The following is a 17154-nucleotide window of genomic DNA, read 5'->3' as shown; positions in this document are numbered from 1 at the left end:
AGAAATGCCCAGGTTTGTTGGAAGATTTATTCTCCTTGTTTCGGATAGTACCCTAACCCAAGTATAAATTCAAACCTGTTTTCCATTTTCAAATCTTGCCAACAGCTTTATGCTTCAATCCTTAGATTTTGACCAGCCCGAGGAAACTCCCAGATTTGCTTTGCAGGTTGTTAGAAGTTTTATTCTCTTTGTTTCAGATTGTACCTTGTCCTTGGTCTAATTTCGAAACCTGTTTTTCATCTTCAAATCCTTCCAACAGTTGTATGCTTCAACCTTTTTAAGTTTCCTTGAGTTAGATTAACTCTTGGTCTTTTGAAACCGTCCAGGTAAGATTTTAATGGCCTCTTGAAGATTCAAGGTGACAATTCATGAAGATTCAAGTACTAGCTCATAGATTCGTATTCATTCTTGGGAACAATTCTTCCATATTGATTCCCAAATAGAAAAAATGTTTCTGGCTGACCAAATATTTCCCAAACAAACCACCTGTAATATTTTTGCACCGTTGACTGTTTTTGCAGCAACATGTTTTCCTATTTTGGCATAAAATTCAAAATTTTTTGACCTTTTTGACCAAAATTTAAGCTCCAGCCTAGTTAGGTAGTGATTCAGTCCCACGCACACCCATATTTTCATCTAATCAGCAAGCAGCTTCCTGTCCAGTTGCTTTTATTTTTTTAATCAGGTAAATATATACCGGGCATACAAAATAATACATTACAAAGATCCAATGATCTTGTGATCCAAACCAAGTGATGAAATATAATTCAAAATATTACAAACTTGGCTAATATATCAAAACCCTCTTTAGAGGATAAGGAAGTAGTCATTGACTTTCAAACAAGCAGGCTGCTGGATATTAATGCATGCAGCTGGACGAACTCATATGATGCCATGAAGCTTTGCCTGGAATTCAAACATTGACTGCAAAATAGACAGCTGCAACGATACGTCATTTTCTGTTGCCATAATTCAAACAGCTGGACAGGCAGGCTACTTGAAAATTAATAAACTGTAATGACCAATGCTGCAGGCAAATCTTTAATGGCAGATAATTGCAACCATTGACCTGAACAAACAAAGCAGCTGGACAGCAAGCTGCTTGAAGAGAAAATGAAAATATGGTTGCGCATGGGACCGAATCACTGCCTAACCAGGCTGGAGCTTAAATTTTGGTCAAAAAGTTCCCAAAAAAATTGAATTTTATGCCAAAATAGGAAAACATGTAACTACAGAAATAGTCAATAGTGCAAAAATATTGCAGGTGGTTAGTCTGGGAAATATTTGAAATTTGATCAGCCAGAAACATTTTTTCAATTTGGGAATCAATATGAGAGAATTGTTCCCAAGAATGAATACGAATCCGTGAGCTAGAACTTGAATCTCCGAGAGTTCACACCTTAAATCTTCAAGAGGACTTTAAAACCTCATTTGGACGGTTTCAAAGACTAACTCAAGGAAACTTAAAAGATTGAAACGCACAACTTTTGGAAAGATTTGAAGATGAAAGACAGGTTTTGAAATTAGACCGGGGACAAGGTACAATCCGAAACAAGAGAATAAACCTTCTAACAACCTGCATAACAAATCTGGGAGTTTCCTTGGGCTGGTCGAAATCTAAGGATTGAAGCATAAAGCTGTTGGCAAGATTTGAAAATGAAAAACAGGTTTCGAATTATACTTGGGCCAAGGTACAATCTGAAATAAGTAGAATAAATCTTCCAACAAACTTGGGTATTTCTTTAGACTGATCGAACCTCCAAGAAATGCAATAGACTTCAAAACATCCAACCAAACTGGATGACAAAACATCTTGAATATTGTAAAACAATACCAACAATATGCTGGCCGGAAGTGCTGCTGAAGCTTAGAAAAGCAGGCAGCTCTGAAACTTCACTAACAATATACCCAGTCCTATGGACGGTCTTCAATACTTCAAGAAATATTTAAAGAAAGAAAAGCTCCAAGAATCTAGGTAAAACTCTGTAGAAAAACTGCATAATCCATGTAAAATAACTTGGTGCTAATATCAAGCCTTCAAATGTGATGAAGGCAACTTGAAAATCATTCTGGCCAAAATTGAGACTCCAAGCACGATATCACTAATTTCTGAATTTTTTGCCAATTTGGGCAATAAAATACTGCTTAAAAACAGTCAACGGTGCTACAATATTGCTGCCACGAGCATTAAAACAAGTTGGCTGCTGGTGAGGTGCTTGCTTGGAGAAACAAGCAGCTGGGCAACAGAGCTTGAATCTGCTTCTAGTTTTGAACGGACTGGTCTACAATTCTTTAAGAAAATTGGAGTTCTTCGAAGCTAACACATGAATCTGGACAGATTTTAACAAAATCTGCAATGCTATATTTATATTACCTAGTAAAGGTAAAATAAATCGAGTTTATGAGACAAATGCAAAAGGCAAACTCTGAGAGCTTCTCTCTCTAACCTCTACATTGTGACTAACTGAGAGCTCCAGCTGCTTTGTTTGTTCGAGTCGATGGTTGCAATTGTCTACCATTAAAGATTTGCCTGCAGCATAATTTTCAAGCAGCCTACTTGTCTAGATATTTGAATTATGGCAACAGCAAATGATGTTTCATTGTAGCCTGTCCATTTTGCAGTCGATGTTTGAATTCCAGTCAAAGGTTCATTATTAGCCAAGTTTGTAATATTTTGAATTATATTCCGTCATTTGGTTTGGATCACTAGATCATTGGATCTTTGTAATGTTTTACTTTGTAAGCCCAGAATAATTGTATCCAATTTTGATCAATAGAAATTTATTTACCTGATAAAAAAAAGTGTTCTGCTAACCAGACGATCGGTATGATGTTTAGTAAGTTCTAAAAGTCAAGCCTGTTTGTTGTCCTTGGTTTGAGGCTTTTTTGGACTAGAATATCTTGAACTACGGCAAGCCCCCATCTTTGGAGATCCCAAGTATCCATGCATACCTTCAAAGAGAAGCGGGATATGAAAATTGTCTCCAACTTATTTTAGTGGTAATCTGATTCAGGAGGATCCAAGTCGAGTGATGCTAATTTGTCAGAGCACGATGATGGCGCTGAGATACCATGAGATGGCGGATCGGCGCAAAAATGGAAAGTGAATCGCAATTATTTCTTTAATTGGGGGAATTTGACGCGTTTTTGGTAATTTGGCCATAACTTTGGCTATAGTTATCGGAATCGCTATTATGACCCCAATTCGGAAAGCTCTCTTCGGCGCGCACGTCGTGGCCAACGAGCATGGTGATGCTCGGTGGCCGTCAATTTCGAGTCCAAAATCCGCTGTTTTCCTTTCCAAAATTCAATTTTAAGTTGTTTTTTGCTATTTATGGTAATATTTCGTTTCCCTTTTTCCATATGTTAGAAACCTCAAAATGAGCCAAATTTTGGCAACCTACTTCTTTTACTTAATATTTTATTCTGGTATAATTTCGAGATTTTGCCATTTTTGGTAATTTTCCCATAATTTCGTATTTCGCATCTATTTAACACGGCTTGTGGGTTAATTTTGGTCATTCTGCATTATTCATAATATTGAGTTGATTTCAGAGTATTTTCTCTGGTTTTGGGGCATTTTCTGTCGTTCATTTCTTGCGAATCATCTGTTACAACAAGCCAATAGGATAATCACTATCCGACCTGGTGTCAGCTGGTATCAGAGCGTCAGCATCTTCTTGGGAGATAAATTCCATCAGTTATAATGGTTGGTAGACGTGGTCGTGGTCGTCGCGGGCAGGTTCCGATTGAGGAAGTCCCGCATCGTGATCGTAATATTCAGGATATGACGATTGAAGATTTGCAGAGACAAGTTGCGGAGTTAACCCAACGTTTGGCGGAGCAGGAATTCGGTAATCATGATGTGGAGGGCCATGATTCTGATACCAATTTCGAAAACCCGTATCACCATCGTGCTCGAGTTTGGGAGCATCGTGGACAGGAGAATCTTCATGTGGATCTCGGGTTCAGAGTGGATCTCCCCGAGTTTTCTGGTACGTTTCAGGCTGAAGGATTTATTGATTGGCTGAATGAAGTTGAGCGAATTTTTGAATATAAAGAGGTTCCAGATCGTGTCAAAGTGAAACTGGTCACCATCAAACTCAAAGGTAGAGCATCTGCATGGTGGGAACAGTTGAAGCGTTCACGGGAGCTGTTCGCGAAATATTTCTTTCGATTTAAATTATCGTAAGTGTACGGGTCGTGACAAGTAATAAAGTAGACTTTAGGAGTCCGAGTATCGTCCCACAGAGAAAGAGTAGTTCAATTTTATTTATTTTAGCCTTAACCGAAACTAATTGATTCAAGATGAATTTTAGAATTAAAAGCCCTAATTTTGGGGAAAATCCCCAAATTGAAAAACCCTAATTTCAAATCAAACCCTAATTTGGGGGAAATCCCCAAATTGAAAAACTCTAATTTCAAATCAAACCCTAATTACTTAAATTCATTTAACGAATGACTCAATTACGAAATGTTATGAAAATAAATGAAATGTATTGTCAATTTATGAAAATCTATGTAAACCGAATGCACTAGGATCACGAATCCTCAAATAATTACTAATTAAACCCTAATTTCACAATTTTGATAATTCAATAAGAATTTGACAAATCAATGCTCCTAAATCTATTCAATACTCTCTCTCGAGATGTATTGAACCTATTCTCATAAATCACCAGCCTATATCTCTATGACGGATGCAATTATACAAGAACGTATGTAATCTTTTTTTGAGCAATTAAAGATTTACATAGGGCATAGGGGTATATTTCTATCCCCTATCAAACCCTATGATGAATTATATATGTCGAGTTTAATTCAATTTTCTCAAATTCAGAATTAAACCACCAAATTCACACAAATTCAGTGCACATTAATTGTGGAAATAAATAAAGCAATATAATCCATTCAAATATCCCATCGAACTATGAATTCAAAATCATGAAATAACAAGTTTAATAATAATTACATGGTTCATCGATCACCTAATTGCAGAAATCTAGCCTATCATGATAAAAATAACTAAATCTAACAAGTTTTGAATAAAATACATCACCGGGTTATCAAAACTTGAAGAAATCTTGTAAATCTTCGCATCAATTCTCGTTCTTGCCTTCAAATTCTCTCCAAGATGAATGTTTTTGCCTCCCAATTCGTTCGTGTGGCTTCTGGATGTTTATTTGCTATTTAAACCCGTCCAAATTAGGTTATCAAAGGAGTTGCAATCATATAAGGAAACTGCAAAAATCGAGGAAAAATAAGAGAAATGGCATTTTTAATCCCTGGAGGGTCACTCGCGACTGCATAGGTTTTATACTATGCGACCGCATAGTAGAGCGAACTTCTAATTTGAGTCGTTTTGATCCTCAAATTTCATTCATTCACTCCTTGACCTCCTCTTTTGTTCCTAGTTGCTCCAATGTTCTATTATAACTTCCAATTGGTGCTTGGCTTGATCAATTGCTTGATGTGTTCATCGGGTCAACTTTCAGATAATTGCAATTTGGTCCCTGAATTTTCATTTTGCTCCAATTTGGTCCTTTTTCGGCTCTTTTCTCCTGAATTCCACTATTTCCATAGAATTACCTACATTGTATGAATTTGATAAAGTTAAGTAACAATTCAATCATTTTACTTGTATTTAAGTCATGTTTGTGATGTAAATAAGTGTGGCAAAACACACTTATCAAACCCCCTAAACTTGGACTATTGTTTGTCCTCAAACAAGATAGTGATATAATTCTGAACAAACATGACTTAATACCTTGTCTTGGCTTAGGATTGGACTAAGTAATTGATTTTATGAAAATTTATCAGTGCAAAATGACATCAACCTTTACCTGTTAAGTGCATACTTGACGTGTGTGTGTGGATTCATGCTAACATATCAAGTTCATGATGAGTTTGTATCCTGACATCCAAGTGGTCAAATATCTCCTTACTCGCTCGAGAGATACACAACTCCCCAAACTTATTCTTTTTACTCAATTATCCCGGGGTTGTGTTTAAAAATTATGAGTTTACCTAGCTATAGTTCTCACCCTCTCGTAGTTTGGATTAATTTCACTATCACAAGTTCACATGTCAACAAATGAAGGTTCTCCTAGTTTTGATTGTTTCGACACTCAAGATTAAACTAGGTTACTTGCCTCGCCTCAAAGGTATAGTTTCTTCCACCAATTGTCCAATAACTTTTCTTCTTATTATTGTCTCTTTTTGTTTTTCTCACTTTTCTCTGATTTTCTGATTTTTTTTTTATTTTTTTATCATCTTCTCATTTGCTTTCTATATAACCCATGTAACGAGCTTTAGGCCGGTGGCTTCCAAACCAGTTGGTTTTAGGGCACCAGGTTTTAAACCCTTGCAGGCTTATTCACCCGAGTTATAAAGGCTCGATCAGATGACTTTTTATTAACTTCTTTACTTCTTGCTTTCTATATGACCCATGTATCGAGCTTTAGGCCGGTGACTCCCAGATCAGTTGACCTTAGGGCACCAGATTTTGAAATATTCTTACAGGCTTACTTGCTCGAGTCATAAAGGCTGAAAAAGAAGTGTCTTATTCTCACAAATTAAGTTTATGCTCTTATTTTTCTAGACATCTGGTATCCAAAATCAACCCTCAATTTAAGATTTTCACTTACTCTTCATCCCACTGGTCTAGGCAATCCACACAATAATTCATGCATGGAGCCTCACTCATCTCAATGTTCTCCTATAATAGCTCAACTATCACCAAACTGTCTTAAGGTAGTTTACGGGTTAATTCAATAGAGGGTTATAATTATTTTTCTACTTTATGCTCAAAACCCAAATCACTTACCTAACATGTAAAGCATGAATGACGTGCATAAAGAATGTCAAGTATTGCATCAACAAGTATTAGTTAGCCTAATTAACACCAACTCCAAGTTTTGAAATATACAAATCCAATAGTAACATCATAGCCGGCAAGGCGATTAAGCTCACACAAGCATACATAAGCATAATCAATATTCACTCACAAGCATGCCTCATGCAACAATTAGTCAAAATAAATCTGGATTGTGGAAATACAATTAGTTACATGCCGAATGTCTTTATCAAATTATGCCACCATCCCCCAAACTTATACAAGACATTGTCCTCAATGCGAAAATTAAGTTTAGATGGCAGAATTTAAGGAAAATGAGTACAAATGAGGCAAACGATACTCCCCTGATCAATACGGGGGCTGCGATGGGAAGCTAGATCCTATAGTATCATCAGCTGGAGGTGGAGGTAGGCGCCCCAAGATCTCTCTCATCAGTGCTGACTGCTGTGTCATTTCATCATGGATTCCCTCAACACGTGTCTCCAAACGGCCCAAACGCTCCCAAGTTTCATTTACCCTCATCTGGATGCCATCCACCCTGCCCATATACACACTGAGTCGACCGTTCATAGTGTCCATCTCCCTCCTAGCTGCCTGGGCATCCTGGTGAGCAGCACGTGACATATCAGTGGAAATGCGGATGTCACGGTGGGCTGTATGCATCTCAATCGTCAAAGTCCCCATAGCCTGCTGGAGACTCTGTACGTCTCGGCTGGTCCCCGTGGTGGTGGGGAAAATCTAGCGCCACAGCTGTGCATTTAACTCAGCCTGTGGTGGTGGAGCTTGAGGCATCTCTTGCTCTGCGTGCTCATGACCTTGCTCTTCCTGCTGTCTGCGCCTTTCAATTTCCTGCTTTTCCCAATGCTTTATCCTGACTCTATCTTGAGCCTCCAAGGTACCGCGCTTTATGGTGGGGCTGGGTTTGGCAGCCACTTCCCCGGATACAATGTTTATACCAGCAGCTATGCAAATTTCGGAGATGAGGCTTGGAAAGATCATTGAGCTGTGCCTATCTCCCAAGGTACCCACATGATGGATCTGATTATAGCAAAGAGTGGCAAGATCAACCTTATTACCTCGCACCAAGTGATAAAGGAATCCAGCTGTGGGATCTGTGAATGTGGTCCTGTGAGAGGTCGACTCAATGTTGTGGCACATAAACAGCCACAGGATGGCTATAGATGATGTCAGCTCAATCTGGTGCCACTCGGTGGTGGGGAGTGGCCATGCATTTTGTCGCCCCAATAAGATCTCCGCCACTTCATGCCAATTGAAGTCACCTGGTATAGGGGTTATGTTTTCCCACGTGAGCTGGTAGTAGTCTTGAATAACCTCGGGTGAGAATGTGATCCATTTTCCCTTGACCCAAGTCTGATGCACGTGGTCGGACCTTGGTGTGTCAATTTCTGTATTGAAGTTGGCGTAAAATTTCCCCACTAACAATTCATAACTCCGATGTGGCTGCTACACTATTTTATCCCATCCACAGTTATGCACCAAAGTGGTCAGCTAGAAATTAGGAAAGTCTTCCAATTTAACAGCCTGCTCTGGTGTCACTGTCCATCGACTCACTATGTTTTCATAACGGGCTGCTGCCTCGGAAGTCAAGAATCTTTGTATCCCTCCTTCAAGCACTCGAGTGCGTGCTGTGCCGGATGATGAGCCAACATTCTCTTTTTCTTTTGAAGTTCGTTTTGGTGGCATCCTGCAAAGTTGGAAAATAGCTATCATTAAACGGCTTGTTGTATAGCGAGAAATCGCATGAAATGAAAAGCACGTAATTCACAAATCCCCCAAACTCGTTTCAATATGCATGTATACTACCACAGTGTGTAATGAATAATGTATGATGAGTAGAGTAGTATGAATGTATAGTCCATATGAAAACATAAGAAAATTTGGGTGAATATGCTCATAGTGAAAGGGTTGGAGCCATGATTGAGTGTACACCTTTGGCCCCGGGCATCATCGAGAATTATCAAGATTGTCCCGGGCAACCTCCGGGCATATGAAAGTATGCAATGAGGTCTAGCACATACCCAAATTTCAGCTCAATCGGAGTTCGTTTGGTGTGTCAAATGGTAGTGTAAAATAAGGGACCGAGGGTGCTGTGGGCATGCAATGACTTAGCTATTTTGTGTGCATGTGTGTGTCACATTGGTTGGTAATACATCACAACGAGTTATTCCATTCATCTAATAGTCATATGCCATGCTAGATGTTCATAATTGTATTAGATTACCAAAATGGGCATTTTATCGAACATGTTGTGGGCATTATGAAACCTTCATATACTAGCCAAAAATTTACAATGTCACATGGTTCCCCATTCAAAAATCAATCACCAATCTCGTACACATTCATCAATCAAATGAATTTAATGCAACATATACCAAAATACCCAAAAATTATCAATGTGGCAATTTATCAAACACCTAGCATGCATTCTTTAGAAATCCATATAAAACCCAATAACTCAAGATTCGAATTACCCTATAACACAATTGAAGTGCAAATAATATAGGCAAAGATAAAAGTTGAATTACTTTTAATCAAATTTTTTCGTCTCCAAATCTATTTATAATTAGCCTTTTCCTTTGTAACTTTTATTACTATCTCTTGGATTGCTAATTAATGAAAGATTGAAACTCTTAATAAAAATTGAAAACCTTAATTAAAAGTGTGTTTGAATACTTTTAAGTTTCAAAATGTATACTTGTACATAATTTTTGTACATAGAATGTCCACACCCCTCACACGTGGGCAAAGCCCTTTAAGATTTACCCCCCTTAAAGTTTGGCTATTTAAATAATCTTTTTAAATACTTGTTTATTTAAATAAGTAAACCACTTCTAAGCGATGAAATAAGGGCAAATGTCCGATAGACCAAGCCATTTTTTCTCATTGGCCTTTGACCAACTAACACAATTAAAAAAGAAAAAAATAATTAAAGTTTGGAAACAAAAACTCGAAAATATCCCCAAACACAAGAAAAGGATTTCTCATAGTTGCTTGACGGTCTCTCACCATCGCTCTCTCATAGTCGAAAGCACAAATACTGACGCTGACACCACACAACAACCTAGTCACTGGCAGTCTACATTTAGGTTAGCTTTTATAATGATTATTAAATGGATTTGTTCATGAGATGTGAATTTGAATTTGTATTCGAAAATGAATATTTATAGGTAGAGATGCTTGACTGGATTAGATTATGGAAGACGATTTAGGGTTTATGGTCACATTTGAGAGCTCAACGTTGAAAATGGCGATTTTCGAGGTCATTTTCAGCGAATTGAAGAAGACGGCTATTACGGCCTCTAAACAGTCGACTGTTTAACAGTCGTTGGGCCGACTGTTAACAATCGGCCCTAGACTACCTAACAGTCGGTTGGGCCAACTATTTCTATGCCGAATTTTTTTCTTTTTCATTTTATTAATTAAGAAATTTTAAATTTTAAAAATTGAAAATTAAAAAATAAAACAATTTTTTTAATTTATTTCTTTTTTTTTTCATTTTTTATGCATAAAATTCATTGGAATTAAAAAAATTTTAAACAAATATTTAATTTTTCAATTTTAATTGAATAATATTTATATTATTTATATATAAAATTCTTTTGTTTAATTATAATTTTAAATATTATTATTATTATTTTGTAATAGGGTAAAAAAAATTATTAATTGTTTTATTCTTATTACATAATTTACTTATTTCCAATTTAAAATGCATTTTAATATGTTTTGCTTTATTTTTATTTTTTTTATTTTCTTGAAATTATTTTGTTTAATTTAATTTATATTTGTTAATTTGTATGTGTTTCTTTTGTTTTTTCTTTAATTTTTAATTTTTGTCATTTTTCTAAACCATTTATTAGCGTTGGTGTTAGATGAATCTACATGTTATAATTTGGATCGTTTAATCTTCCGTTACTATGTTTTATTTCATTCTCTATTGTACAATGTTTTAACATTCGAATTTTTGCTGATGGATTATCATCTAGACACTGAGTTGAGGCAGATGCTGGGGAAAGCTACATGGAACAGTAGATTTGACAGTTTACTACAGTACTAGAGTTGTTGGATAATCAGCACGTGGATATCTTACGCCAGTCCTTCCTCTAGTCCTCTGTATCAGTTGATGGAGGTGCAATACTCGGGGCAGATCATCAACGCAATACTATGTCTGTTGTTGAGTCCAATCGATGGCGATGCCCTCCACTTCGACCTCGGGGGTAAGATCGCCATTTTCTCTATACTCGAGTTTGCCCTGATCACTGGATTGAAGATTACAGGTGATGAAATAGCTTGTGACAGTACTCAAAGAGGTAATAGGCTGTACGACACTTACTTCCAGGGATAGGAGACGGAATTTCTACTGCAATTGATCAAAGCGATTAGAGGGTGTGACCAGATGTTAGACAAACTAAAGTTAGGTCTGATATACATCCTTGAGACCGTAGTGCGGTGTCACCACAAGAAGACCGCGATCGACCTTTTTCACCTGAAGATTATCGACGACATCGATAGTTCAACAATTACCCATGGGGCAGGAGATGTTTTGAGGATACCGTACACGTGGCCACGTCGTAGACCTCCAAGATGATGTTGCAGCGCTCTGATGTGATATTGCGGGTAGGCGATGGATTGGCAGAGAGGGTGGTGGAGAGAGAGGTCACTCACAGTTTTGGATAGATACATTATAATCATTTTTGTTCTCTGTGGAGCGAAAGTGGATGCCTCGATGAGGACAGGAGAGATGACGGTAGAGGAGAAGAAGGAAGCGGTGGCCCCGATGAAGATGGGAGAGGCAATCACGAAGGAGAGGACGGAACGATGGCCCCGATTGGGACGGGAGAGGTGACGGAGAAGAAGAGGACGGAGGGGGTGGTAAACCCCGATGAGGTGATGATCCCCGGGGCAGAGGAGGGAAGAAAGCAGGAGAAGAGGCTCGTCGTGACTGAGGGTAAGAAGCGTGTTGTTGACATGACAGAGCAGGTGATCGGCAAGAGGTCGAGATTGCTGTTGCAGTATGTCGTTTCTCCCTTCATGGTCAAGACGAAGAGGAAGAAGTTCGTCGATGGAACGTTTCCCAACCTATTTCAGGAGGTAGACCATGCCAAATGGAAAGTGTTCATTATGGAGTAGAGAAGAATTTTGCTCGAGTAAGTATTCATGATATTAGTAAAGTACGCTACGTTACTCAAATATGCTTCTTTAACATTTTTTTGTTTATTTTTTTAGGACCAGCCGCATAATCGATCAAACGATGATCTTCGATGCTTATAAGTGGTTCCACGACATCATCATTTCAGGAGTTTAGCTCGCCGACGATGTAAGTGAAGTAATCATATTGTTATTTTTTGTGTATACAATTTTTTGTTTATGCAAGAAAATAACTCCATTTTTAATAGTATTTCTTAATACAGCACATCGACTTGGCCATGGACTTATTACATGATCGGATTCAAAGATATCCGAGATCATTTCACAGTCTTGGCTGAGTCATACTGAAATTGTAGTTGAGACGAACCATTGACATTGAATGCTAGTTGATCCAACGTGCCACTAAGGAGTACGCAGTCCCGACTACATCCTTGAGTGAACCATAGGGATGCAACTGCATGTCGAGGGAAGCCATAGGAGGGTTGTATGCATATGTACATACCAATGATTGTGAATCATCACTGCATAGTTTTGGAGATTATGTTCGCTGAGTCTACTATATATGTGTACGACCCCGATCATTCATGTCTAACACAGGGTCAGCTCGAGAAAAATTCGGAATCCATCGTTGTTTTTGTCCCTATGATGGCTAGACGGGGGGTTGATTGTACATAACAGACTAGCCATCGTGCGAGATACAACAACAACGAGACAGACAATACCGTAAGTGGTTGTAAATTTTTTAAAATTTAATATTTAATTTTTTTAGCTGCACGGTACTGATCTAACTCATTATTGTTCAATTACAATGGCGATTGCGGCATATTTGTAATAAAGTATATTGAATTTTTTAGTATATGACATAAGGTTAATGGAATCCACTAATCATGAATACAAATTTGGAAAAATAAGTTAGCGTGCGATTTATATGACTTTAATTGTGATTCGTAAATACTGTAACTATTGATTTTTTGAAATTACGAAATAATTGTAAACACTGTAAATATTGATTTTTTGTAACTATGAAATGTTTGTAAACACTGTAAATATTGATTTGTACATTGTGAATGAATATAATTGTGTATTATTTTCTTTATTTAAACACTTTATCTATGATGTTAATTATTTATGTTAATTATTTATTTAAGTAAATAATAATTAATTAAATTAATTAAAAATAATTAGTTATATAAAAAATGAATATTAAATACACAATTAATATTTATAACCAACTAAAAATAAATATTAAATAAATAAATTTTATTACACATCTATTACATCGTTATGCAGCGAAATTTGACTTGTACAAAATTATCATGTATGCCCTGTTGCGCCGTACTTACGAGATCTACGTCTAGGAGTACGTGATCCGACTTCAGGTAGCAACAAATTATTCAATGACGGAATGTAGTCAGGAATTTTCCACTCGACTTTATTTGGTATAGGGAATATTGTTTCAACATACGATACTCTCCAATAATTATTCGTATAATAAACACTACACAATGTGTGTGGTAGGAATCCTCTATGCATAGCCAATGTCATTGCATGTGCACATGGAAAACTCTCACGGAAAAGCGAAATTGATTCAATGGTTCTACGCATACCTTTCTCGCCACATCTAAAGTTTTGAAGAGTTTATCTTCATGAGCTAGGGTTAGCACATTTGTGCAACTCTGTGATTCCTCACGCTGATCATGTAACTACTGTTATAACTTGTCATAAATGTTCTCAATCATTGAGATAATTGGTAACTCTTGATCCTTCTTGAATAATGCATTGGGCGACTCCGCATTGTTCAACGTCATCATGTTGTATCGACGTCCTCGAAAATGTGATCATGCCCAATGTTTGATCCCCATCTCTATTAGATACTCCCATGCAGCATGCAATTTATTGTCTATTTCGATCATGAACTTCTCAAACCCTTCAAAATTGTAAACCTTTGCAGCTCTTCTAAACAACGCAACGATAATACTACCTCGATACTTAGTCTTTAGGTTTCCCTGTATATGGTACATACAATAACCATGATGTGCCTCAGAGAAGACTTCGACGATACCATTTATTAGTGACTATCCTCGGTCGGTTACGAATGCAAGGTTCACGATGTCCCGAATTACTTCCTTCAACTTTGTGAAAAACCAATGCATCGCATCATTCTCTCCGTTGACTATACCAAATGTAAGATGGTAGATTTGGATGTTGACATCTTGATATGTTGCAATAATCAACCTGTCATCTATCTAGCCTTAAGGGTTGTACCGTCAACTCGAATTAGGGGTCGCATCGCATTTTCTAAATCCTCGAACGCATTGTCCAAGAGTCGTGAAGAAATACTTAAAGCAATTATTGTTATTCTTTTCAATAAAAAAAGTCGGTCTACAATTAATTTTTCCCATATTATAGCAATACCTAGCAAATTTAAATAAATAATAATCAGAATAAGTAATTAAATATTAAATTAACAAACAAAATCGAAATAAATAATTAACAATTAAAATAAATATTAAATAAGAAATTAAATAATAAAATACCTGGCCAATTTAACATAGCTCTCATCGATCGAACTCATTAAATCTTTCAACTGAACCCATTAAGTCTTTCAATGTGCATTCTTTGGCCTCCCAAGCCTTCTATATCTCATCACTACCCCGTACTCTCGACGAATATCATTAATGATATCCGAAGATCTGTAGATCGTTCATGGGTTTTGAAACTTGTGCATTATTTCTCGACTAATGAACCATGCTCGAGTTTGCCTGTGATCATTTCGACAAATACCCACTTCGTAAGTATATTCTCGTGCATACTTACGAATTACAAAGAACTCGTTTGTGTCCATCTCCGTCGCTCGCAAACGCCAATGACAACTGTCGTCAATACTGATAATTGTGTACGACGAATTGTTTGATTTCTTCACTTTAAATTCGAAGTTGTATTTCAAAGCAATCCGGTGCACAGTTTTCTGCAAATCTTTCTTTATTTCGAATAGTTGCTCGACATATAAATCTTTGTCATCAGGAACTAAACGCGAACAAATAGTTGACCGTGTACTCGGTCCAGCCTGTGAGCTATCACTCGACTCACGTCTCCGAAGGGATAGAGTATTCAAATCCTCATTTGTGAATTCATTTTCATTCTTGTTGTCTTCAATTGTCGAGGAAATCTGTGCATAACAATGAGATCACGTTGATGAACAACTGTATCGGTAATGACCACATTGTCCTTATTAGCTATCTTCACTGTATCTCAAAAATCATTCACATCACGATCCCCTCCATTGAAATCATCGCGTTCACCATCGGGGACATTCTTCGTTACCAAAGTTACATAAATAGGAATCGAATACTCTGGGTCAATTCAATTAAAATCTGCATTTCAGTTTCAGAAATAACTGTTATAGGTGGAATTTTCTTGTCGAATAGAAATTCCAATTCCATGTCGTATTGAGAGGGATCGACTTTGAGCGAGTTTTGTAACTCATTGTACATTTCTGCATACGATGTATTTGATGTTATTAGAATTGCAGTAGAACCACATCTTTCACTCGTCCATTTTCACACTCATTGATTATTTTTCTTCATTTCAAATTCACCAAAATAACAAATTGGGACTGCAGTCGATGCCATATTTGCATTAGGAAACGATGATTTATAAAAAAAAATTGTAAATACGTGGAAAAAAGAAGGAAAAAATTGGAAACAGTCAGCTGTTACAGTCAACTTTTTAACAGCCGCGGTAACAAACAGCCGGTGTCTGTTTGATTTTTCAATTTTGTAGATGAATTTTTTCATCATTCTTTCTAAAAAAATTATCGATCCATTTAAGACTGTAAAAGATTATCTGCCTAAGTCGAAATAAAGTTTAAAGATTCAAACAATATATTGATTTTGCTATAATAAAATTAAAAATACGTTAATACATTTGAATGATGGTTGTGAATAATATTTCCTTGTTAAGATTTTGATAATCTTGTGAGATCTTAATGTTGAAGCAGATGAAAAATAAACTTTTTTTTTATCTGTATTGTTGAAACTGATAAGAAAAGTGATTTGATTTTGAAATTTACGTGGAGAGTGTTTGTGTTTATTTAAAAAGGGTATTATTGTATTTTTGACGATAATATGTTTTCGTAATTACAAAACATAAAAATGAGCAAAATCGTTATTTAAATTTCAAAAGGCCTTTAAAATTTTTTGGTTAATTTGGAAAAATGGTAGTTTAACTAGGCTAAACTAAAAAAAATACCCTGGCGGCAGATAAGTTGGAAGAAAACCCTCAATAAACCACTGTAAATCGCCGTAGTAAGTGGCAGAAAATGGAGCTGTCGAGGGAGGAGACGCCCCAAAATGACACCCTAATTGATGATGACGACGATGATACTCCGATGCTCAGCTCTCAAGCACTGGAAGCACTCAAGGAGTTCCTGGCTGAACAGAGCCGCTTGGTGGTGGAGGCTTCGCAGGAGGAGGAGGAGGTGGCACTGGTGGCGGAGGACTGGCGGCTCAGCCAGTTCTGGTATGATCGCGATACCGCCGAGACAATTGCTCGTGAAGTAATTATTCTATGCCGAAAAGTGGATTCTCCTGCCGTTGCTTGCATTGCTTGCCCCACTCTCTATGCCTATCTCAAGGTACTTTACAGTAGTACTAGTTAAGGTGCATAATAAAGGTCCAATATTTGGAATATGATGCACAACATTGCAATTGAACTGCCTAAACTGCTAGGGAGAAATCAGAGTAATCATTTAAATTTTATCCTCAACGCTCTTCTTCACGTGCAAATTGGATTCATTTTTATTTTATTTTTTATGAAAGGTTTCAAATGTGCAAATTTTTATAAAAATGGTGGTTGTGAGACTAAAACTTGGGTCTTTAAGCCTGATTTTGATACCATAATATCCATATCTTTTGACAGCTCTGTTATGGGAACTTCTATTCATTTATTTAAATATCTTCTTCAACAAAGTTCAATATTTGCTCAGAATTATAAACATTAACGGTTTTTACTTTCTCATTATATGTTTAGAGATTTTAGTATCCCTTTAGCAATTGGCAATGATATTATCGAATGACAATGAGCTTAAAAACTGCTTGGGGGGGGGGGGGGGGTTTTTTTTTACCCTTTTT

At 36.9% G+C, this 17154-nt stretch overlaps 1 protein-coding gene across 2 annotated transcripts in view; it reads left to right on the top strand.

The window, feature by feature from the left end:
• The first annotated feature begins 16231 nt into the window (after positions 1-16231).
• Positions 16232-17154, top strand: part of LOC111367252 (EEF1A lysine methyltransferase 1) — a 9453-nt gene continuing 8530 nt past the window's right edge. The window contains exon 1 of one of the 2 annotated variants that reach the window (XM_022988028.1): positions 16232-16658. In XM_022988028.1, the coding sequence (XP_022843796.1) occupies positions 16344-16658 (315 nt within the window). In that variant the 5' untranslated portion in view covers positions 16232-16343. The remainder of the gene's footprint in view (positions 16659-17154) is intronic. The other variant, XM_022988019.1, reaches the window with a different exon arrangement.

This window comes from Olea europaea, chromosome 2 (genome assembly GCF_002742605.1).
Source record: "Olea europaea var. sylvestris chromosome 2, O_europaea_v1, whole genome shotgun sequence".
Classification (NCBI taxonomy): domain Eukaryota; kingdom Viridiplantae; phylum Streptophyta; class Magnoliopsida; order Lamiales; family Oleaceae; genus Olea; species Olea europaea.
Note: the sequence above shows the minus strand (reverse complement) of the source record. Positions and strands in the feature narration are given on the sequence as shown.